Genomic DNA, 25,424 nt, shown 5'->3' on the forward strand with positions numbered 1-25,424 from the left:
TTTTCAACAGCCATTGCCTTTAGTTTTACTTGTTTAAAAGGAAGACAATGATGTTGCACTGGCAAATTCCACATAGAAAGAAAGAATGGAACAAAAGAATAATAAAGGCACCTCAACTTTTCCTCATTTATGGAGGATAGTCTTATAATCTGCGTCCAGAGATCCTCCAGTCACACAAGCTGAAAATTGTTCCACTTGACTGCAGTTCTGTAACTATATGGGAACCAATCCTGTCTGTGTTCTGTGTGCATCCAAAATTCCTGCTGAATGACCCGCCCTGGGAGTGAGTTACCACTGACCCAGGGCTAGGGCAGAAGGAGAGTGGAGGTGTAGAGGGGAGCCCAGAGCTGGAGCATCAGGGGTTGTGGGTGGAGAGTGGAGAACCAGGGCCGGGGAAGCAGGGGGTGTGTGGGTGGGAGGGAAGTGAGGAGCCCAGGGCTGGGGCAGCAGGGTGTGTGGCGGGGAGCCAAAGGCTGGGGTGGGGGACAGGCAAGTTTTTTTTGCTTGGGGTGGCAGAAAACCTAGAGCCGGCCCTGGTGACCAGCAGCTCCTGACAAATACTCAACACCTTTAATGCCTTGAAGCCAGTGGAAGTAAAGCAAGTAGTCAGCATTACTCAGGATTTGGCCCTGACTTGAGAAGCTCCTGTTTTAACTCAATTTATCGTTCTTTGCTGGTTTATATATAGATATTTTTTTTTTAAATCTGGTTTATAGTAAACTGCTTCATCTCTTAGCACCGGATGTCACAAAACACGGGCTGTGTGGTGTTACAAAAGGACACATTTTTCTTAAATTAAAAAGAAAAACCACATGTGTTTTGCCCCATGTATGAATAGCTTCTATTCTGGGTCTTAGAAAGCAGCTGCTCTACCCCATGTTATGCTCTGCAGAAATAAGCCTATTTGTTTTGTGTCTTTCACTTCTCAGGTGCTCCTTATTGGACCCATTTAGAAAGGATGGAGAAGAAGCTGCTAGCTGTGCCAGCAGCAAGTACTGTTCGCTTCCATTGCTGTGCAGCAGGCAACCCCACCCCATCCATATATTGGCTGAAAAATGGCAAAGAATTCAAGGCAGAACATCGAATTGAGGGCATCAAAGTAAGGCATTGTGGGTCTAATCTTGGCTGTGCTGTGTTCATTCATCTCTGGATCTATTATTGATGGCTCGATTGGAGCCAGTGTTCACTGAGCAATCCTGATAGGGGCAAGCAAGCATGAGATCCCTGGCTTTACATAGTAAATATTTCCATGGCCATTAGAGCTTGAGACATTTTTCTGCTCAAGATGTTTTTTCTATGATATGTACAAATTGCATTTCCCTTAGTACTGCCCATAATCCTGGCAACTTTATCATAAGTGAGCGAGAAGGATATCAGTGTATATCATCATAAACCACATAGACTGTGCCAGAATGGGGGTATTTTTGATAACCATACTAATTGTTCAAATAATTGTTTAAATTAGCTGCTGCTCGTTCTGATGGAATGCCAACTCTGAGCATTTGCTCATGTTGCTAGTCTTTTTAAAAGTAACCTTGAAAAAAAAAGATCAGGTGTATTGCTGTGCTCGCTGCAATAACTAGATGCAACAAGGTACAAAGAGACAGGTTTTTGTCCAGGTTACAGAAGTCTAAACCCAGAGTGATACCACTGAAATCAGTGAAGTGACTCCTGACTTTCACCCATGTAACAGAGATCAGCATCTGATCTAAGCTCTTAAGCAGACCTCTCTCTGTCGTCATTCAGATGTGTAACATGAGCCCAGCAGAAATACTGAGACTCGGTTCAGTAACATTCTTGTGGTGAAATGCTGGAAGCCTCTTTGCCCTGGGTAATACCAAAGAGAGACCAGTTGGCAGTGTGATTTTGATGTCTACAAACAAAGCCCACAGACACTGAAAACCAGTAACCAGGCGACTTATCTGACCACAATTTCTGTGCCACCTTATAATTGTACATCAAAATAAGGCAGTAACTGAGGAGGAAAATCAGTTGCTCTTGATTTTTTCCCCTCTTGTACTATACAAATGGCTTCCTGTTTACCCTTTTGGGGACCAGAATAGTTAGTGGGATGGTTATAAACACAGCAGAGTCACAAGACAGAAAAATCTCTCTCTTTCCAGACTGTTTCCTCCTCCTTCACTCAGGCTCCTCCTGGAAGAGCTGAATATGTTTGTTTCACTTAAACCTTTGAAGCTTCCTAATCAGAACATTGTGGTTTGTTGACAAGGTTGAGGGCATACAGGCAGTTCTAGATCTTTGGAGAAGTTAAGACGAGAGGAGAATCAGGGAGGTAACTCCTCTCTGCAACTGATCTGATAATAGATAACATTTCCAAGTCGCCCAGTGCAGCACAAACGTTTTTGTACTAATTACATGCTGTGCAGATCATCATAAACTGCTTTCAGAATTGCATGTGCATTTATACAAAAATGTGTGACAGCAGCTGCACTAAATTATGCTTGCAGAATTAAACCTAAAGGTAAAAGTAATTCCAGTTCCCACTTTCCTGTGATGTGAATCTATCCTTGAGTTCAGATAGAAAAGTTTCATCCTCTGCATCACAGTCACATCTCTTGCACCATAGCACTTTATTTTCTCTAGAGGCATCTTCCAGCAATAAGTAAATGTTTAAAAAGCTATCGGAGGCAGCGTGAGGCGTGTTAAACCAATAGGAGAGTAATCCCTCTGTCTAGAAAAAGCTCTCTCTCTCTGTAAATACAGAAATATTGTTTTGTTTCTCTCTTTCTTGCCTCCTACCCTTGTAGAGCTTAGATAGATAGATATGCCAATTTATATCAGGTGAGGATCTGCACCAGAAAGAAAGTAAAAAATAAATCAGTTCAGTGTATGATTTATTGAAGATTAAACTCTTCAGGTATGATTGAGTTTCTATCGCAGGATTTAGGCCTGGTAAATGTGAATGGCCAGGTCAACAGCTGGTGGAGCTTGGACAGTTTACACTAGCTGAGGATCAAGCCCAGTGGATTAACCTGCAAAGACCAGAATCACAAATTAACATTTCTGTGGAGATTAATGGAAGGAGGAGGCACACATCAGAGCCCTAAGGGGGCTCCTATTAGGGCCTTATTGGGGCTCTGGGTGTTCGCTACTTTCCAACACAGATGTAATGACGTTGAGTAGTGTCCGCAAAAGAGAAACTAACAACTAATTATTCCTCAAGAAAGCTTTTAATGACTTATGACTATAAAGGCAACACAGACAGAATGAGAAGAACAGAATTAAAGACCAACACTGAGTGAGGATTAATATAAATGACAAATTATACTGGAGACAGGCACAGGAACAAGTAATATTATGCATTAACTTCTTATTCCTATAAGTTCATATATGACGGACGATTAACATTGGAAACGGTTACTAGAACATGCAATGCTGCTATTTTTGATTAGCTAACAACCTTACAGGCGTTATATTCACCTCCAATAGCATATAATCCTCTGTGTGATATTAATACGTTTATTAACTATATTTTACCAATCTTAACACGTGTATATTTTTATTTAATTAATAAACTTTTACTAACTTTTATACTAACTTTATGGTAACTTATACTGAAGACAGGCACGGTGACGTGCAAAGTTACTATGATTTATAATCTGTTGACCTTGCCCACACCGTGCCCGTTTCCAGCAAGGCACAAATACATATGCTGTTGCTATATAATGATTTGCTATTAATTCCTACTACTTTTAAACAACTTAAACAATTTATTGATAAACTTAACCTATAGTATTAACACAGATTTAAGATTAACCAGCTCGAGCATTACCAGACCATTGTGCTAATACCTCACCCTGTTTTCATCCAAAGATACATTACCTTTCAGGTGACCATTCCCTGCACTGGCCAGGCACAGATAGTCAGTGAAGTGCAAGTCCCTTTAGTTCAGGGGGTGTATGTGAGCCTGACAAAGAACGATCTCTTTTAGGTTAACAACACACACACACACACATGCACTTCTGCATTTTATTTATACAGTACTTGCTGGCCATGCTTTTGAGCAAGTCAACCAATCAAGGTGGCCAAATTTTACAGGGTGGCATTTGCAGTTATTTTGAACTAATGAACTGTGCACCTGTGACCAGCTCATCTTTTCTTTTTGCGACTAGTTGTGGTCAACTTGCTAGACTTAAAAAACCTTAAATCAGCTTAAAGAGGTGTCTGGTTGCAGAGCATAGTAACCACACGTCTGTATCAACTTTTACCGAGTTTCCTTCTTAATCTGTAAAGCTTCTAGATCGATTATGCTTATGCTTTCAGGATTCTACTGTACTCGCTTCTTACAGCTTCCGGAAGTTTGAGGCCTAACAGTACTTAGCCTGACACTACTTGGCAGGGCTTATGCACATTTTCCTCTTTCTCTTTTTCTCCAGAGTTCAGAATAGCTTAGACTTTGCTCTTTGGAAATCCATGGCCAGCAGAAGAAAGCTGGAACTTGCAACATGCAAGTTTGTTTTTTTTGTTTTTTTTTTAATATTCCATCCTAACCTCTAATTTTTACCTCTGGTAGATGGCATTTAGATACCACCTAATGTGCATCAAAACGGGGGAAGAGAAGACTTCCCAACATGGATGAAATAAATTATGTACAGTTCATTCTTAAATGCCAGAGGAGTGAAATTCATATGACTTATCACATGACATTTCCCAAAGAGAATTAATATTATAGAAGCCTTGCTGGAATCTATAATATTGTAAACCTGGGTGTGTTAAATGACCCTGGAAGGGAATGGGGGACTGGAAGGGGGAGATTGAGGATTATCCCTTCCCCAGACCATTGCACCAGCTTGTGTACCAGTCTAGCAAACATGGTCTTAGTTTCTAAGTGTGTCTGCAAATGTTTGTCTCTCAAGGAACCAAGACTGACAACCAGGGCCACCGAGAGTGGGTTCAGGCCCCAGTGAAAAAAAATTTTCAGGCCCCCCAGCAAGGGTGGACTGATAAACAGGGCCGATGAAGCTGGGGAAGCCAGGGTCCCATTCTAGACCGCCGGGCCCTGGTAATTTGTACTGGCTTCCCCCCTAACCAATCGTCAGCCCTGGTGACAACACCAAATAAACCAGAGGGATTTCCAGTATCTCACTGATTTGATTAAAGTCTGCAATGAGTTACTTCATGTTTCTAATGGTTTATCAAGTACACTGACTGCCCAAAATTGGGAACATCCTTCTTGTGATCCCCTGGGTCTGGACTCAGCTTTCTACTAAAACTTTTCCGTAGTTGTTTTTAAAGAACCTTTCCAGACATCTTCTGTGTCACAGGAACAGAGCTTTGACCCACAGTTTGAATCTGTATTCAGATCCTACTTCCCCAGAGCTCAAGTCCCATACAATGAGGTGATGGACACTTTTTATATCTAGAATAGGCAAGACATGTGGTTGGATGTTTGGAGTGTTTGGATCTAGGTTTTTGACACCACTTTACCACATGCTTCATATCTGGAGCCAAGCTTTACCAGAGTTCAGATCCTAGATACTACCATGATGGGTGCTTTACAAATGCCTAGGAGAGAAGGATAAAGAAGGCTGTGAAGATGCAAGGCTATGATATAAGCCACTATAGAGACAGATCAGTAACAGGTTTAGATTGAGACACCCCTCTACTTAGCCCAAGTTCTGGCATCAAATCTGTAAATTACATGACAGAATGCCCAGTGAAATCTCCAGGAAGAGCATCAGAATTGAACCCATAATTGTCAGCAGCCAAAACCTTTCTTCAGTCAAAACCTTTCTGTCTTTCTATTACGTATACATTTAAATGCAGTGACATGCATTGTTGTCAACACTTAGAAACAAGAGTAGGAATGTAGGCCAGTCAACACTGTTACTTGAGCAGATGCCGAGATACAAAAGGTGGGGGGAAAGTATAGTTTTATGGCAAGAGTGTGACATCTTGCATTAAAACCAAGCCATGTTTGCTTCATAGCCCTTACACCCAATGCCTAGTGCAGTGGGGGAGGGATAGCTCTGTGGTTTCAGCAGTGGCCTGCTAAACCCAGGGTTGTGAGTTCAATCCTTGAGGAGGGCACTTAGGGATCTGGGGCAAAAATTGGTCCTGCTAGTGAGGTCAGGGAGCTGGACTCAATGGCTCTTCCAGTTCTAGGAGATTGGTATATCTCCAATATTATATTATATTATTAACGTTGCTTTTGACAGGTTCATTGTGCTCTGATCCCTTTAAAACTAAGCATGGGGATCCAGATAACAACTACTGAAAAATGATTACAGTGGCTCCGTTTGAATTCACCTGCTGTAGCTAAAAGTGCTGACAGCTGATTAACCACTCATTTTCTGCATCAGCCCTTGGTTTTCTGTAGTGTGTAGAACTGGCATCACTGATGCCAGTTGATTCTGTGTACCAAAAATCCGCTCCAAAACACATTGTTAAAATACTGTTGATAGCTGTTTGGGGGCTGTTGGCTTCTAACTGATGTCCAGAGGCTTGGGGAGGTTAACTAACTCTGCTCATGGGGATTATGCATACCGAGCACATGTGTGTGTGCGCGTATGAATCACTTTGAGGCAAGCAGCAGAGAATCCTGTGGCACCTTATAGACTAACAGATGTTTTGGAGCATGAGCTTTCGTGGGGCAAGGACGCCATCATTCATTTTCAGCCCTGCAACTGATGGGCCTCTGTAACCTTGGCCAAGTCACTTAAAGTGGACACCATTGGTCTGAAATCCAATCAGTTAAAGCATGTACTATACCCGAGCCGGTGTCAGACACCCTTACAGTTTTATGCTTTATGCTCATGGTTTTCCTATGGTTTTTAAATGTTTGTCTCTCACCTGTTACCCACGGGAAGACATACCCATTGAGAAAGAGAAACAGATAACTATTTAAAGGAAATAGTGAGGCTGACTGTACATAAAGTGCTGCCTAATACCCAGAGTAAACAAACTGTAAAAAATAGAATTTTTTTTCCTCATGGTCTCTTTCAGTTCCAGTGATTGGCAGGTAGGTGTTACTGGTAACACAGGTAGGTTAAAGATTTGCCAAAAAAACCTCCCAGAGGTGTGGTTCTGTGAGCTGATGGAGTCCATTTAACTTCTCTGGCCCTCAGTTGACTGGAGTATGTGATGCTATCTTATTTAATGTCTTTGAAGCACTTTCAGTTCCTCTGATGAAAGGCACAAGATAGAAGTGCAGCTAGCAATTATTTGTTTTACCTTAGCTCCTGTGAGCTCTAGCTGTAGACCTGGCCGTCATTGTGCTAGGTGCTGTACAAACGTAGAACAAAAAGATGGTCCATGGCCCAACGGGCTTACAGCCCGTTATTTATATTATGGGAGCCTCTACAGCCCCCGGCAGGATCAGAGCCTGTAATACAGCCCACTGTACAGTTGATTCATTGGGCTTGATTCTCTCATAAAGACCACTTTTCACCAGGCAGGCAGCGTAAATTGTCCTCAAAGTGGTCATAACTTACATTTACAGATGTGCTGCAGCCCGAGCATGCTGGCAGAGTGGGGAGGTGGGAAGAGGCCTGGGAATAAACAAGAATGAGGCCCATCGTGTTTTGCCATTTGTCCATTGATTATAATGGTCCAATGAAATATTAGCTGGTGATGTCTTATGGTTGGCTGATCTGTTCTTTCCTCCCTCTCTCTAGTTACGGCATCAGCAGTGGAGCCTAGTGATGGAGAGCGTGGTTCCGTCAGACCGAGGGAACTACACGTGCATTGTAGAGAACAAATATGGCAGCATTAGGCACACTTACGAGCTAGATGTACTAGGTAAGATTTCTCTACTTCGTCTTCGCTTCTGATACACAGTCGTCATCAAGATGACTTACGTGCAATGATGATTTTGGGCTTAATCGTATAGTCCGTCCCCTGAAGTGAATGATGCGGGTCCATAACCACAAACCCAGCTGGCCCTCCTTCTCAGCAAGCGTTCAAGGAGTGAATGCACTATCCTGGACATAATGCTTCCTGTTCAGGACTGAGGCATGTTGATTGGGGCAGTGTCTGGGAAGCCTATGCTGCAGCTCCCCAGGCGTACCCTTTCTGTGGGTAAGCAAAGAGCTGTGTTCTCAGGGGTTGCTCATCCAGTGCCTTTCATGAGCCCTAGTCCAAGCTCCTGTGCAGACATTGGTAGTGGTGCTGAAAGCCACAGACAGGCATGTTCAGTGTGGAGAGGTGTTAACAACGAGTTCCCCATTTTCACTTCAGAAAGGTCCTGCCACCGGCCTATTCTCCAGGCTGGACTGCCTGCCAACCAGACTGTGGTGGTAGGGAGTGATGTCGAATTCCACTGCAAGGTGTACAGTGATGCCCAGACTCACATCCAGTGGCTGAAACACGTGGAAGTCAACGGCAGTAAATATGGATCCAACGGGACATATGTCACAGTGCTAAAGGTTGGTAGACTAAGTATAAAGTGAGAGGCAAGTCAGCCAGACTAGCTCCCTGATAATGTAGGAATGTTCCCTAAAGGGTGCTTTCTAATAGTGATCCAGAATTACATTATAGCATCAAGAGCTGTATTAATAGATAGGCTTTTGATGTTGAAATTGACCTTAAAAACAATGTGTTCCTCCGTAAATATTTTTCTGTATTAAGTCACCGTTTATCTGGTCAGCACTTTACCCTTTTCTCCCTACATCTCTTCTTTCCTTCTTTCTCTTTTTCTTACAAGCTCTGTTTTTTCCCCCACACTCACCCTACTAACCAACAGTCAGTCCTGTTGTGGGGGCAGTTTTTCCTTTTGATGCAGTTGCTTGCATGCTTCATTAGTGGGACAGAGTAAGAGCCTGGCGAAGGGAACCTTTTGCTTTTACTACAGATTGCAAACTGGAATGAATAAATAAATGTGGAAGATGGGCCACTGAGAACAAAGAAACAAAAAAATCTTCATCTGCTTTTGAAATTTGCCTGTAAATTAGTGTGGTGTCCTCAAACGTGCTGTGAATGTGGCTTATCCTCTGTTTTTCCTCTTTCTATATATGTGTATTTTTTCCCCTTGTAGACGTCAGGTGTTAACACAGCGGATAAGGAGCTAGAAATTCTGTACTTGCAAAATGTTACTTTTGAGGATGCAGGGGAATATATTTGTCTCGCTGAGAATTCTATGGGGTTTTCACATCATTCTGCTTGGCTGACGGTTCTACCAGGTATTTCCTTCTGCGCTGTGCCCTTTCTTTCCCCTTGGTGATGCTTCAGTGTCCAATTTAGAAATGCCACATCTATAAATGGAATGTCACAGTGAGAGTCCCTTGTAGAGATGGAGTCCTGGTTCCCAGGCACTGCTGGGCTGATTTTCAGAAGTAATACTCTGAGCACCAGCTGAAGGCAATGGGAGCTGTGTAGGCTCTGAAAATGGAGGCTGAGATGACCCCATCTTCTACTCATTTCACGTACAAGAGTTACATTGACATAGAACAAGTTCAGAACATGCAATGGAGAGATCTGCAGTGCTGCAAAGAGTGAGAGACTGCACTGTGCCACACCCTGAAAGCTGGCCTTGTGTTAAAATGGATGAACTCGTGTGTGGGCTAGACTGCATAGGGAAGGTTCAAGCAGCATCCCCCCTGAAGCTGATGGGGGTTCTGCCCAAGAACAATTGCAGAAGCGGACCCAAATTCAACGTTTTCTTTTTATGTAATACTCATTTTAATAGTCCATTGAATGGGCAGCAGATACATTATATTCTCTTAAATTCCCTGGGTATAAAACATATTTTGATCCTCCCTACCACCACCACTGGTAGCCCTTGCAAACAGACGTGTCCCAGAACATTTTTATGAACCAGAAACTTTGGCATTTCTAAACCCTGACATTAACTGAATAGGTGATTTTTTCATATTAATTGCCTTTGTTAGGGGTCAGAGTGTCTCCTCAAAGACAGGCCTTGAGGCAAGTGGGATCTGCCAGTTCTTCTCTCTAAAATGGCTGGTGTCTGATTCTGTTTCCGCTTCTGCCATCCCCTTGATTAAAAAAAAAACATTTCCGTTGGTTTAAGTTTGGAGGTTTATGTTATTATAAGAGTCTGCCCAGATCATATCTTCAAGTTGTTGCATTGGTTTTAAAATGTATAAACTCACAACATATTTTAAAAAAAAAAGCCCAACTAAAATGGAACTTGATAGTGAACTCAGATGCAAAGAAGCTCCAGGTATAGCAAACTGGAACGTGGGGTCCACACTGCACCAGCCATTAGGGAGCTGCAGATTGTAGTCATCTGCGGTGACCCTTCCGCTTTCAGCAAAGAGAGAAAGGGCCTTGGTCAGAGACTTCGGAGCCATGAACCCTGGTGCTGTGATTAAATGCAGCAGTACCATCCCAACGGTATTTCGTGGCATCTATACTCCCGGCCCTTTGTGAGGTCCCTCAACTGCTTCTGACTTCACTGGGGGTTAGCAGAGCTTTGCACCTGCCAGGGTCAGGCCCTGTGCAAAGGTTCTCTGCTCATCTGGTAAGCTGGCTCACAGCCATGTAGCTTGCTGCACAATCTGTACGTGTATGTATAGAAAATAGCCATGCCCTGATTATGGGTGGAACCCCCATTTTTCGCATTGCTATGTTCCTTCATGGACACAGTCACTGAGAGCCTGATCCAAAGTCCAATAAAGTCAGTGGAAAGACTCTCATTGAAATTAATAGGCTTTGGGGTGGAGCTTGAGTGGTTCCATATCCCCTTTGCCCACGAAGGATTAGTGTTCCCCTGTGAGTTTTCTTCATTACTGTGCCCACGAGTGGAGCTGTACAACTGCTTTCAAGTCACATACACCCAGCTTACCCAGCTCAGCATTTAGCCCAGAGTGAAGTGACTGTGTGAAAGGAAGCAGAGTAATTTCACTATAAGGAGTTCCACTGCTGATTAAAGAATCATGGGGCATCCTCTTTCTGTTAGTATGTTTTTGGTTTTGCCTTGACCCCTTATAAATTCAGAAGTGCCTGGACTGAAGGGAGCAGGTGGGGAATCATTCTTTATTTGCACTTTGCTGGAGGCGGGGTTGCAGGATTGAGCTCTGAGTGCATGATGCTAATTATGTTATAGCTATCAAAATGATTGCACTCGTTCCTGTTCAAGGGGCCTACGGGAAGTTCGGACTTTCTGGAATCCTGAGGTGGGATTTTTGCTAAAATTATTGGAATCATCTGTCCTTCCTTTACTTGTCCGAACAAAATATTTACATTATGAATTCTAATATAATTAAGCCAAGTTTCCCATTTATCCTCACTCAAGTTTCGTGTTTTTAACTTCACCATATTTTGGAGACAGGTGTGATTCAGGTGAGATAAACTGAAATCTTAGCTTGAGTTGCCATGTTAATCCCTTGTCTGGGGCACATCTGTTGCCAGCATTGGAGTCAACACTGATGAGTGAAATAGAGGAAGGGCCCGATCCTGCATTGTTTGCAAAAGCAAAACACCTGTTGTAGGCATTCAGAGTTGTGGATTTGGGAGGGTTCCTGGGTCAAGTCCAATGGGGTTACGCATAGACAAAGATCTGTCCAACCTAGGCCTGATCCAATTCCCACTGAACTCAATGGGAAGATTCCCAATGGTGACAGTGAGTTTTCGCTCAGGCCCTACCTGAATTTCTCGCACTACATGTGCACATGTTGGCTGCTGTTGCCTGTCCTCACTCTTCACTTCTGTCTCTTGTTACTCTACAGAGCTAGTGGAGGCGGATGATTCTGGCTCCGTTTTTGCTGTCATCGTCCGCTGTGGGGTTGGCTTCGTTTTCTTCTTCTTGGTGGTGGTTATCATGATTGTCTGTAGGGTGAAAATGACCAACAAAAAAGCCGTGAACACCCCTACTGTACAGGTAACAGAAAGTAGATACAAGATTCCTATCCCCCCTATAGCCCCAACCTACCTTTACGTTTCATTTCTACATTAGGAACGTGACCCTATGTTTTTACTCAGGCTACAATCCCATTAACATAGCGGGCTCTTTGCCTGAATGAGGGTCAGGCCCCGTGTCTCAGTTTGTTTCACTTATTCATTTATTTTTTTCAGTGAAAACATAGTGTGTGGCAGTTAATTCTCTTTTTAGTTTGCAATTATTGTTTGTCAGAGGGCAGCAATTCCACAGACCCGTGGGCTTACCTAGGACTAGTAAAACAGACCCTTAAACCAGCCCTGCTGGCCACACGTAACAACACCTTAGGGAAAATGGACCTTCCAGAGAATAGCCTACCATCCTGTGCCCGTAGCCAGTGTGAAGGGGAGGAGTGGGAAAAGAAGTATATTCCTGGTCCTGTTCCCACTGAAGTCACTCGCAAAACTTCCACTGATTTCTGTGGGTCCAGGATTGGGCCTTCTTTCTGCAAGGGACAATGATGGCACTCTATACAATAAAAATCCCATCCAGTCATGCATCAGGGACTGGCACTGCAGAGTAGTAAGCGAAGGAATTAAAAAGGACTGCAAACCCTGCTGGTTCAGCCTTTCTGGCTGTAAACCACCTATTGGGAATGGAAAGCTGGGACTGACTCCATGGACACAAACACACTCCATGCATATAGGCCAGAACTTTAGCTGCTATAAACTGAGGTAGATGGTGTAAATCGATAAGAGTACTGTCTTCAGTGAGGCTGCTTTGGTTTACACTGGCTTCGGATCTGGCTCTGCATGCCTAGATAGATACACTCCCATAATATGAGACTGATATTTTTAATTTCCAGGTTACAATTGATTGTAAGTCTTCAATAATCAAAGATTAGTTCAAAGTGATTTTCGTGTCTGGTTTCTTTTCAAGCACCGCTGCATGTATCTGACACAGAGGCAGTTGGCAATAACATTTTATTTGCTCTATTGAAGCCGGTGTCATTGGAGTCAAGCCCTTCCATGAATTCCGGTACCCTGCTGGTCAATCTCACCTACCTCTCATCCAGTGATGGGTTGAAGCTAGCAAATGTCTCAGAGCTCGAGCTGCCTGCTGATCCCAAGTGGGAATTAACGAGATCTCGGTCAGTCAAACCTGTCGTTCTTGTCTTCATTCCAGTCCTCAGCCCCGTCACATATTAATTCATTTGTTTGTGTCTGTCACTTCAGCCTGACTCTGGGGAAACCTCTAGGTGAAGGTTGTTTTGGTCAAGTGGTGATGGCAGAAGCGACTGGGATCGATAAGGACAAACCAGACAAGGCCATCACTGTAGCTGTCAAGATGTTAAAAGGTACAGAGAACAGCACCATGAAGGAATGGCAGGGGTTGGGGCTGGGGCTGTTAGGCTTTTGCCCTTGGCATTTATCTTGGTTTGGGGTTCATTTTTTATTTTAAAAATATGGCTACATAAGAAGAGCAAACCTAAGGCCAAATTCTCCCTTTGGCTCCCATAACTGATGCTTGTTTCCACAGATTTCTGTTAGGGTGGGTCACAGGAACTGCTGAGTGTTATCTTAAGGGTAGCTAAGTGGATACAGCATTGGACTTGGCTACAGGAGACCTGGGTTCGGTTCCTAGCTCAGCCACAAATTTCATCTGTGATGTTGGACAAGTCATTTTCTTTACCCTTTGTCTGAGCACCTGGCCTTTAAAATAGGGATAATGCTTCCCTGTCTCATGGGGGTATTGAGTATAAAATCCATTCAGTTGTTGTCTACTTGGGTGATGAGAGTCATATAAGCACTTCAGTAGAGTTTCCTATCAAAGTGAACCCTGGCCAAGCTCCCTGAGATTACATCTCAACAGTTTAAGAAGTGGCAAAACAATGAGATTGGTTGGGCTCCTCCAGATTCTCCTGTTTTCCCTGCTTAAAGCACTGAAGCTGCAGTAACTTGACTAGCTTTCGCTTCCATGCTGTGTAAAACACCTTGAGGGGAGTGGCATGACTAAGTCAAAGCGAGAAGTGCTGAGGTTCTGCACAGTACCAGCTGAAACTTTTTTCAAATGAAAAATTTTTCCATGAGAAAGTGGGGTTTGACAAAACCTCATTGGTCAATTTTGATTAAATTTTTTTGATGGGGAAGACTTCAACATTGCCAAACTGAAACATTTTGATGTTTTGTGTTTTGGTTTGATTTTGAAAACTAAAAAAAAATTTGGTTTCCCAATTTATTCTGGGGGCTTTTACCCCACGATTCCAGACATATTTTACTTGCCCCTGATTCTTTTCCAGTCCAAAAAAAATGCAAGAAAGTTTGTATGTACATAAAAAGGGGAGGTAGAGTGGCGGTGAAGCCCCAAAAATCCTAAAACTGAAGTTGACAGTTCAATTTTTTTTTCAGTTTCTAAACATCAAAACAAAACACACAATGTTTTATTTCCATGTCAAAATTTCTCAGAACTTTTTGTTTGGCAACAGGTTTTGATGTTTCAAGTTTTCACCCTGATTTGGGACAAAAGCAAATAGAGTGGTTAAGCACTGGAATAAGTTGCCTAGGGGGGTGGTGGAATCTCCATCATTGGGGATTTTTAAGAGCAGGTTGGACAAACACCTGTCAGGGATGGGCTAGATAATACATAGTCCTGCATGAGTGCAGGGAACTGGACTAGATGACCTCTCAAGGTCCCTTCCAGTTCTATGAATCCTGATTAACATTTCCTGCAGGATGACCAGCTCTCATAAATGCTCAGATGGCCACGTGGCCAGCCTCCGTTCACTGAGTGTATAACATACTGTATAGTACTAAGGAAATCTAGTTATGATTTTACTCTCTAGACTCTAAGAAATGCCTATTCCCTTCATAATAGTTTCTTTCTCTTCCCCCCTCCCCACCGTCTTCTCCAGATGATGCTACTGATGAGGATCTTTCTGACCTGGTGTCCGAAATGGAAATGTTGAAAATTATTGGGAACCACAAAAATATCATTAACCTCCTAGGCGCCTGCACGCAGGATGGTATGTTTCAGAGAAGGCCATATGCAACCATCGTACTTCATGATTTCAGTGGGAAGCAGTCCCATTCTGCTCTGTGGTGCACACTGTACTAGCTCAGCCTTATGTGCACTCAGTTGCTTTTCCATCCCTCTACTGCAGGTTTCTGGCCCAGCAAGCAGAGAGATTTTCCCCTGTAATGTAATATTGTGCTCCTGGTGCCTCTTATTCAGACTGTGTAGAGGCCAGGAGGATTTCACCCTTTCTTCATGCATCTGAATTGGCCACATGATTAATTGTGTGCACAGACATAGCTAACTGCTTTGCTCAGTGAGAAGTTGGGTGGCTTTTAGATGTTGGAGCAAATATATATATGGCTCTACCTGTTATCGATACTGGTTTTCAAAAGCTCTTCCTTATTGTCCTCCTTTTTTGGGAAAAAAGTGGAGCTGGAAGCAGAGAGATTGGTGGTTTGACTGTCATTTGTTATTATTTACTCCCTGAATGCCCAAAATGTGCTGGCTTTGAGTCCCAACTCTGTGGGTTTAGGCAATTCATATAATACCCTCTATGTCTAAGGCTTCCCAGCCATCAAACGGAAAGGATAATGCTCGCCCACAGGGCAGTGAGGCAGTTGAGTTAATGTCTGTGTGTCGGTTCTGAAGAGAGATGTTTGTCAGTGGCCGCTTGGCTAGGGAACCTGCCCTGAGTCATGTTCCTATCTAACTTTCTTAGGTATTTTGGTGGCCCTCAATACTATAGTATCTGAGCACCTCATCGTCTTTCATTCATTTATCCCCAGAACACCCCTGTGCGGTAGGGAAGTTGACAAATGGGGAACCGAGGCACAGAGACAAAGTGACTGACCCAGGGTCACACAGGAACTTTGTGGCAGAGCTGGGGCTTGAATTTGCATTTCCTAGGCTAGTGTTCTAACCATTGGCCCTTCCTCTTCAGTGCTACATTTGCTGCTGACCTGCCTCATAGACTCTACAGCGGAAGGGACCATCATGATCATCTAGTCTGACCTCGTGCACAACGCAGGCCACAGAATCTCACCCACCCACTCCTGTAACAAACCCTTAACCTATCTCTGAGTTATTGAAGTCCTCAAATTGTGATTTGAAGACCTCAAAGTGCAGATAATCCTCCAGCAAGTGACCTGTGCCCCATGCTGCAGAGGAAGGCAAAAAACCTCCAGGTCCTCTGCCAATCTGCCCTGGAGGAAAATTCCTTCCTGACCCCAAATATGGCGATCAGCTAAACCCTGAGCATGTAGGCAAGACTCATCAGCCAGCACCCAGGAAAGAATTCTCTGTAGTAACTCAGATCCCACCCCATCTGAACATCCCATCCCAGACCATTGGGCATATTTACCTGCTAATAATCAAAGATCAATTAATTGCCAAAATAGGCTATCCCATCATACCATCCCTCCATAAACTTATCAAGCTTAGTCTTGAAGCCAGATATGTCTTTTGTCTCCACTACTCCCCTTGAAAGGCTGTTCCAGAATTTCACTCCTCTAATGGTTAGAAACCTTCGTCTAATTTCAATTTTAAACTTCCCAGTGTCCAGTTTTATCCTTTGTTCTTGTGTTCCACATTGGTACTAAGCTTAAATAATTCCTCTCCCTCCCTGATATTTATCCCTCTGTTATATTATAAAGAGCAAGCATATCCCTCCGCAGCCTTCTTTTGGTGTAGGCTAAACAAGCAAGCTCTTTGAATCCCTTTCATAAGACAGGTTTTCCATTCCTCGGCTCATCCTAGTAGCCCTTCTCTGTACCTGTTCCAGTTTGAATTCACCCTTCTTTAACATGGGAGACCAGATGAGGTCTCACCAGTGCCTTATATAACGGTACTAACATCTCCTTATCTTTACTGGAAATACTCACCTGATGCATCCCAAGACCGCATTAGTTTGTTTTTAACAGCCATATCACATTGGCGGCTCATAGTCCTCCTGTGATCAACCAATACTCCAAGGTCCTTCTCCTCCTCTGTTACTTCCAACTGATGTGTCCCCAATTATAACTAAAATTCTTGTTATTAATCCTAAATGCATGACCTTGCACTTTTCACTTTACATTCATCCCTATTACTATTACTCCAGTTTTACAAGGTCACCCAGATCTTCCTGTATGATATCCCGGTCCTTCTCTGTGGTTAGCAATACTCCCAGCATGCGTCATCTGCAAAACTTTATTAGCACATTTCACTTTGTGCCAAGGTCAGTAATAAAAAGATTAGAATAAGACTGATCCCAAAACCGATCCCTGAGGAACTCCACTAGAAACCTCCCTCCAGCTGACAGTTCACCTTTCAGTATGACTTGTTGTAGTTTCCCCTTTAAACCAGTTCCTTAGCCACCTTTCAGTTTTCATATTGATCCCCATCTTTTCCAATTTAACTAATAACTCTCCATGTGGAACTGGGTCAATGCCTTACTGAAATCGAGGGTAAAATAATCCACTGCGTTTCCTTTGTCTAACAAATCTGTTACCGCTCTCAAAGAAGGAGATCAGGTTGGTTTGGCACAATCTACCTTTTGTAAAACCATGTTGTGTTTGTCCTGGTTACCATTTACCCAGTGTCCTAACTACTTTTTCCTTCAATTTTTTTTCCAAGGCCTGCAACAACTACAGATGTCAAACTACAGAACCATAGTTAACTCGGATCACATTTTTTCCCTTTCTTAACAATAGGAACTATTAGCAATTCCTCCAGTTCGTACGGTAAAAACCCCTGAGTTTACTGATTCATTAAAAAATTCTTGCTAATGGGCTTGCAATTTCATGTGCCAGTTCCATTAATATTCTTGGATGGAACCAATTATCTGGGACCGCCAGTTTCAATCCCATTAAGCTGTTAGAGTTGGGCTTCTACCTCGGATGTGATAATATCTACCTCCATATCCTCATTTCCAATTATTGTCATCCTACATTATCCTAAGCTTCCTCATTTAAGGACTGAGACAAAGTATTTGCTTAATATTTGGGCCAATGCCCTAGATCTATCCCTTACCTGCAGTCCATCCTCAGTGTTGAGCGGCCTGCACTTCTCTTTCTTTGTGACAAAATTTCCTCCTCTAACCTGGGGGCGTCCTGCGCGTATTGGTGGATTTGTTCACCTCAGTGATCTTCCTCTCTGTGGAACCAACAGATCTGGTCAGCTGCCTCTGTGTCTGATCTAGGAGTTGGGAGGTTTGGGGGAACCGGGCCCCGGTGGATTCGCAGCTGTCTGTAGTGCTCTGCGTAACAGCTGCATGACGCTACAACTCCCTGGGCACTTCCCCATGGCCTCTCCAAACACCTTCTTTATGCCTCACCACAGGACCTTCCTCCTGGTGTCTATACGCTTTGCTCCTCCTCAATCCTCCAGCGTACACTCTCTGACTGCTCAGCTCCTCCCTTCTGTGCTCCAGCTCCTCACACACGCTCCATTCTCCTTGGCTCCTCCCTGCCTGACTGGAGTGAGCTCCTTTTTAAACCGCAAGAGGTGCCCTGATTAACCTACCTTGATTGGCTGCAGGTGTTCTAATCTAAAGTAGCTATCTCTTACATGCCTTTAGAGAAGATCTAATGGCTCAGGTCCTTGATTTACTGGAGCAACTTGCCATTTTGGTTACCAGGGTCCTAGGGATGTGTTTAGCCCTGGGGCTGACATACCTGTTTCCAAGTACCTTACTGTAGCCATCTGCGCTTGCCCCATCACATTTGTTTTCTCTTCTTATTTAGATGGCTATGATACCTTTTACTATAGGTTTTAATTCCCTTTGGCAAGTCCCAACTCTACATGGTTTGGCCTTTCTCACTATATCCCTCATGTTTCTGACCTCCATAAGGTAGCTTTCCTTGCTGCATCACTTCCTCTTCCATCCTTGTAGGCTTTTTGATTTTTCTTAATCACCTCTCTGAGATGCTTGCTAGTCCAGCTTGGTCTACAACTCCTGCCTATGAATTTTTTCCCCTTTCTTGGGGTGCATGCTTCTGATAGTTTCTGCAACTTTGACTTGAAGTAGTTCCAGGCCCCCTCTGCCTTTAGATCCACAAGTTCTTCAGTCCAATCCACTTCCCTAACTAATTGTCTTAATTCTTTAAAGTTAGCCCTTCTGAAATCAAAAACCCTAGTCCCAAATCTATTTTTGTTTATCCTTCCATCTAGTTTGAACTGAATTAGCTCATGATCACTCAAACCAAGGTTGTCCCCTGCAACCATTTCTTCTATGAGGCACACACATTCTACCACCCGTATCACCTATTAGACTGGTATCTACACTATCCTTCCTCCTTATGTCCATTCTCCTACCCACGACTGTATCCTTTCTTGCTTTGTTTTCTTCCTTCTCAGTGTTAAATTCCGGCATGGAGATTACCTGGACATCTCCCCCAAATTACTAGTTTAAAGCTCTCTTAATCAGTTGTGCACCAGCCTCCATCCTAGAAATCTATTTCCCTCCCTACTTAGGTGAAGTCCAGCCCAAGAGAACAGTCTTCCACCCATAAGTGCTTCCCAGTGGCCATACATCCCAGAGCCCTCCTTATAGCACTACTGCCTGAGCCATCTGTTGATCGCCATAATGTCACCTCACCACCTCTTTCCCTTTCAGTAAAATGAGGCTAGTGACTCTCACTCCGCTTTTTAATTATGATGTAACAGCCACATTGTGACTGTTTTTTGTTGGCAGGCCCACTTTACATTCTGGTAGAATATGCGTCAAAAGGGAACTTGCAGGAATATCTCAGGGATCGTCGGCCACCCGATGTATTTTCACTCAACACCTGTAAGCTGCCAGAAGAGCAGTTAACATTTAAAGATTTAGTCTCGTGCGCCTACCAGGTGTCCTGTGGCATGGAGTATTTGGTGTCTCAGAAAGTGAGTTGAGTGACTTGGAGTCTGTTGTTATTTATCACGTACATAAACATACGTGTCATGTGATAGGTGTGCACTGTGCATTGTGGGCAAATGTATGACTGGGTTCTGCCCTTAAGAGCCTACAAGTACAGGAATTATTTTTTTCAGTAAGAAATGCATTGCTGCTTGCAAAGAAGCATTGTTAAGGGACCCAGAAGTCCATTTGTGTATGATCACATCCATTTACGAGTGATTTAGCTGGGTGCCCCTTTGCTGTAATCAACAATCCAACAGTAAGTATGTGAACAGTCTGGCAATATATGGACACTGCAGAGTCCGTATGAAAGGCTGACCTCAGTTCTGTGTTTTCAGTGAGCAAATCAAATATCACACAACAGAAATGTCTAAATGCCGAAGTAATTGACTTTCAGATGTCCGACGCTCAGTCAATCTCAGCCACTACCCAAAGGTGATTTAGAGCCATGCTACGCTGTACGCTGCATCTTAGTGGTGTCAGCATGACAGCAAAATTGGAAGTCACTTTGAGAGAGAATCTGATTTCAGACAATAGAATCAGGAGCCTCTGTGGCCCCTTTTCAGTAATGCTGAAAGTGCAGAGCATCAAGGCTGAGGCAGAGACACAGCCTGTGACAAACATTCATTTGTTAGAAGAGCAGTATCTCTGCTAAGTTACCAGGTGAATGTAGACTCCCTTGGAGGTAGGCCAGTGAAGGATTTGGCCCATTCATAACAAGACCTGACACTTACATAGAGCTATCCGTGGGCTCCGAAAGCACTTTGTAAACATTGGACCTGACGCTAGTCTCACACTTGCTACGTTGGAGTTACTCCTGATTTATACTGACGTAAGCAATTGGACAGTCAGGCCCATTTTACAGATGGGGAAACTGGGACATTAGTTTATACACAGTGAGTCAGTCGTAGAGCAGGGAATCAAATCGTACTGTCTTGATTCCCATTGCCCTCTTGTAAGTAAACTGTTAGCCCAGACTCCCCTCCCTGGTGGTGGCAGCTTGGTGTACAGCCCTGGGATCTAGCTGATCTCCAGTCCGAGTCTCCCATCCTGAGAGAGCAGATGAAGAAGCACTGCTTTCTTGCCTCTAGAGGTGAGTGTGTGTTTGTGTGTGTGTGTGTGTGTGTGTGTGTGTGTGTTTGGTAGATGTTGCTAAGAAGCAGTTTGTCTGAAAGTGCATGTGGCAGTGATGATCTAAAGGGCGAAGAATTAAATGGTGCAACTTTATTGGCTTTCAAGTAAATGAAATGGCACTTCATAAACCACGAATCATAAGCAGCTTAACAAGCCCATATTTATCTCTATGCTCACCTTTCACAGTGCATTCACCGAGACTTGGCAGCCAGGAACGTGTTAGTCACTGAAGACAATGTGATGAAAATAGCCGATTTCGGCCTAGCCAGAGATGTTGGCAACATCAGCTGTTGCAAGAAAACAACCAGTGTGAGTACACAGCTGCCAAGTGCATGGAAGGTCCCAGTGGTGGAGGAGTCAGCAGCACACGCCCTTGGTCCACACCTTCTTTTTTAACAAATTACTGCATTGAGAAAAACATTTGGTCCTGATCCAGCTATTGATAGCAGGCAGGCAGGCCCCTGTACCCACAGGGAGCCCTGTTGAGATCATTGGTAGTCCTGCTGAAATGACAAAAACACCCCCATTTGATTTCAGCGGGATCAGAGTGAAGTCATTGGGTGAATTCACGCTGTGGATTTCCCCCTACAGTTCAGAGTAAGCAGCATTTTTGCACTGAGTGAAATGATCTCTTCAAGCCAGCGAAGCCTGTGTGTGTTGGTCCCACTCTGTTTTGAAACGGTCCAGCCCCACAGCTGCGTTCGTACACAAGGGATGCTGTTTTTCATTCAGAGATTTAAATGTCTTGATTCATTAAACCTGTCTTGGCAGTGAAATGCAGCATGCAAGAGGGGGAGAGTGTTTATAACGCAGATAGTCAGTGAAGACCGGGGATCAAATGTTATAATCTGTTTTCATGTGGCCACTACTGCCTGCACAGTGATCAGGGAAACAGATGTGGTTGCTAATGAAAATGTTTCAAACTGGATTAGAATAAAAGATTCAGATAGTGCCCTTGTGGCTGACTGAATATGCTGATGGAACATTCCCTTTGTCTTCTAATTACAGGGTCGGCTGCCTGTGAAATGGATGGCTCTAGAAGCATTGTTTGATGGGGTCTACACTCACCAGAGTGATGTGTAAGCATTATTTGTATTCTCTGTTCTGTAAATTTCACATGCTGTAGCTTCAGTGCTCCAAAATCGTAGTTTCAGCACATAGGTAATGCAGCAATGGACACGTCAGTTTACCTAAATTAGAGAGACAGAAAGAGACACACAATCTCTTTTTTAAAAAAGAAAATGAAGGAGGCAAAATACATTTTGAAAAAGTGGACTTTTAAATGTAGCACAGAAGCAGTGCCAAGGCATTTAACATTAGACCTGTGCTGATTTTTGTAGGGGGTGTTTCTTCCAGTCCAGCCAGTGAAATAAGGGTTGTAAGAAGCAAGCTTTGATATCAGCTTGCACAGTGGCCTGTGGTTCCTAGCCTCTGATTCAGTGAAGCTGGGCATGAATCATTGGATTTGTTCCATTCAGTGGAGTTGGTAGAAGACGTAATGAAGACCTGGGGTAATAAATGGGCTGTCACCTATCTGATTAAATGCTCATTTCAGTTTCAGATGTGGTGCCTGGGAGTTCTTTGCTAGTGAGTTGGATCAGCAGAGATCTCCAAGTAACTAGTGAAAATGGCCTAGGCAATTAGTCATGCCATTGACGGCTGTGTTAGCTGTGCATGGCTGCACTGAAATAAAGCAAAAAAACAAACAAACTAAAAAACCTCATTGAATTTTAAACATCTTTCTTTGGTTCCCAGCTGGTCTTTTGGAGTGCTGCTATGGGAGATCTTTACTTGGGGGGAATCTCCATATCCGGGAATTCCAAGCGAGAAAATCTTCAATTTCTTAAAAGAAGGCAATCGGCTGGACAAGCCAGCAAACTGCACTCATGACCTGTAAGTGAGGGAGGGAGTAGCTTTATGGCTTCATTTCTAGAAGCCTTGGCTGACACATGAGTTTATTTTCCTTCTTAATTCAGTTTCTGCAGGGTGTGTGTGTATAAATATTGCTGCCCATTCCTTTGTCTGACCCCCACTTACTACTGTTTAGCTGGTCCTGCTGTGCAATTGTCCGGCTGGCTCCAGATGACTTACCGAACCTGATGCATTTAGACTCATTACGTCACTGGTAGTCAAAATATGCAGCTACGCTTGCTATGCTTGGTCGATTCATATCAACCCATACCCAGCTCAGGTCTGTGGATTTGCCTAGTGAGGCTCCGGCATAAGCAGACTAAGCAATTGCTTAGGTCCCCAAGCAGTGTTTGTTGGGGTGGAACAGGGGAAGAGGATAGTCCTTCTTTGAGCCCCCAGTGGGCTAGCACTGCCTCTGGTGACTTACCCTTAGAATGCAGCATTTCCTGCCTGATGTATTTGTCTGATTTCAGCAGTACTCTGGTCACTGTGCAGACAAGAAACACTTTCTCTGGCCCTGAGACCATTGCTAGGAGGCCGGTTCTGAGCCTCTGAAAATGGCATCATTACGCTTAGTTTCCTTCCTTGTTGTTTCAACTTCAGTAACACCTTAAATAAATGTGAATTAAGTAATATTTAATTGCCTGTGTCTAACTCCAGTCAGTACACTGGGACTGAGGCAGGACAAATCACTATTCAGTGAGCGTCGTGCTAGCAGTACTCCATTTTAAGCCTGTTGTCTTGCCGTTCCTGGCTGTTGTCTTTTAACTTTTTCCTGGTCCAGTTGGCTTTGCCTGCTCCACACTGTGGACAAACCTGCTATAGGCAAAGCTTTCCCTGCTGTATGTTGGATTTCAAAGCAGACCAATCTATGAAATTGGTATTTCCTCTTGTTTAAAAAATGCTGCATTTCTGTGGGAGGACGCCCTCTCCTGTAAACATCATTGGTTCCTGCTTAAGGGAGAGGGCACTCAAGACCAATAGGACCTGATGAGTGTCCTCTTGCTCCTAGCAAAGTGACAGGGTGAGAGCCAGGCCTTAGCATTGTTCACCATACAAACCAGATTTCCAACTAGGTCATTAGGGACTTCTGTTTGGATAATCCAATGGCTTCCTATTCAAATGTGACAATTTATGGCTAGGTTTGTGATTTGCAGGTCACCCACGTTATTGTAAAGGTGTGTGCGTGTATGTCAGAGAAGTTGAAGTGTGAATTTCCTCCTCCTTGATTTCCCTGTGGGGCCTCTGGTCCTGCTGCCAAGACCATGAATGCTGGGTCTACATAGAGCACCAAGCCATTGGCAGCCTTAGGCCTATGCTCCCAATGCCATTGCCAAGGACTGTGTGATAGACAGCTACAGTAATAAAACTCCTGACAGACCCAGCTGCCTTTCTCAGTACTCTGTAGCCTGGGCTTTCCCTCACTCTTCACACCCAGTTTCCATACCTGCCCCTTTTGGGCTCTGGCACTGTGGGTTCCTTAGGCATCGTGCTGGAGAGGTTTACCTAGGGGATCCCCTTTCTTTACTTCTGCTGCAGGAGTACCAGCTGGGCTGTGTTATGCTCTGTACCAATGCACAGACTGGTGGCTGTATCTGGGCTGGACAGTGGGTTCAGGCACAGAAGGAGCTGCATGTCTCACTTTGTTTAGAGCAATGCAAAGGAGTGGGGGCTGGTTCTGCCCCAGCAGGTGCATGGGCCAAAGCCTGGCTATGTTGGGACATGTATATCTGCACACGTGCTCTTCTCTCTCCCCCACCCCATCACAGGGAAGACCTCTTGCTCTTTGTTATCCTCAGGTACATGATCATGAAGGAGTGCTGGCATGTAGTCCCATCAGAACGGCCAACCTTTAAGCAGCTAGTGGAAGACCTGGATACGGTTCTTACTGTAACAACAACGGATGTAAGTGTTTCTCTCTGGCTAAAGATCAGTCCTGAGCAGAGATGGGCCTGAACCAGAGCCCTGCAGTTGATCTCTCTTGAGCTCTGGAGGTGGCTTGAAATTCAGACCTGGCCCCTATCTTTATAATTGGCCAAAATCCCAGATCCCAAAACCCTCATGCTTTGAGGATGTTCAAAACCCAGGTCTGGCATCCCCAGATCTAACCCTAATGTTTGTGGTAACTGAAAAGTGTTGCAGCATCATTAGCTATCTCTTCTCCCTCACTCCCGACCATGTAACCATGTGACTTTTCTCCTTGCAGAAGTACCTTGACTTCTCCGTGCCATTTGAGCAGTGTTCCCCTGCCTGCCAGGACACACACAGCACCCACTCTTCGGGAGACTATTGCACAATGAAGGCTCTTCCGTGAAACTGCTGGTAATTCAAGAAGATTTTTGTTGTTGAGCCGTAGAAGGGTTGTAGGGGTTTGGGGTTATTTTTTTCCCCATTTTGCTGTATAAGAAGTCTAAAAGCACTGTTTCGCCTGAAGGAACTAATCTCTAGCCACTGGATAGCGTAGTGGTTAAGAGCACCGCCCTTTGATACGGGAGACCGCCCTTTGATACGAGAGACCGGGGTTCAAATCCCGGTTGGTACCCAACTTTCCAGTAGGGGTCCTTGGGCAAAAGACCCCCTAACGCTTCAGCTGCCTACCTCAAATATGAGAGTGACACGAACTAGGAGAGTCAACGAGTTTCCCTAAGGACTCCCTTGTCTTTACTTTACTATCTCTGCTGCAGCATACCAGCT

General features: G+C 44.0%; 1 protein-coding gene across 1 annotated transcript; it reads left to right on the top strand.

The window, feature by feature from the left end:
- The first annotated feature begins 937 nt into the window (after positions 1-937).
- LOC116826290 (fibroblast growth factor receptor 3-like) lies at positions 938-25,045 on the top strand. Its single transcript, XM_075073540.1, has 14 exons — positions 938-1,099; positions 7,638-7,761; positions 8,200-8,330; positions 8,996-9,140; positions 11,649-11,800; positions 12,799-12,947; positions 13,033-13,154; positions 14,709-14,819; positions 19,485-19,672; positions 21,006-21,128; positions 21,828-21,898; positions 22,575-22,712; positions 24,530-24,635; positions 24,937-25,045. Exons 1-14 carry the CDS (start codon positions 959-961, stop codon positions 25,042-25,044), a joined length of 1,809 nt encoding a protein of 602 aa, XP_074929641.1. The 5' UTR covers positions 938-958; the 3' UTR covers position 25,045.
- The last annotated feature ends 379 nt before the right edge of the window (positions 25,046-25,424 follow it).

The sequence above is a fragment of the Chelonoidis abingdonii genome, chromosome 18, assembly GCF_003597395.2.
Source record: "Chelonoidis abingdonii isolate Lonesome George chromosome 18, CheloAbing_2.0, whole genome shotgun sequence".
Lineage (NCBI taxonomy): Eukaryota > Metazoa > Chordata > Testudines > Testudinidae > Chelonoidis > Chelonoidis abingdonii.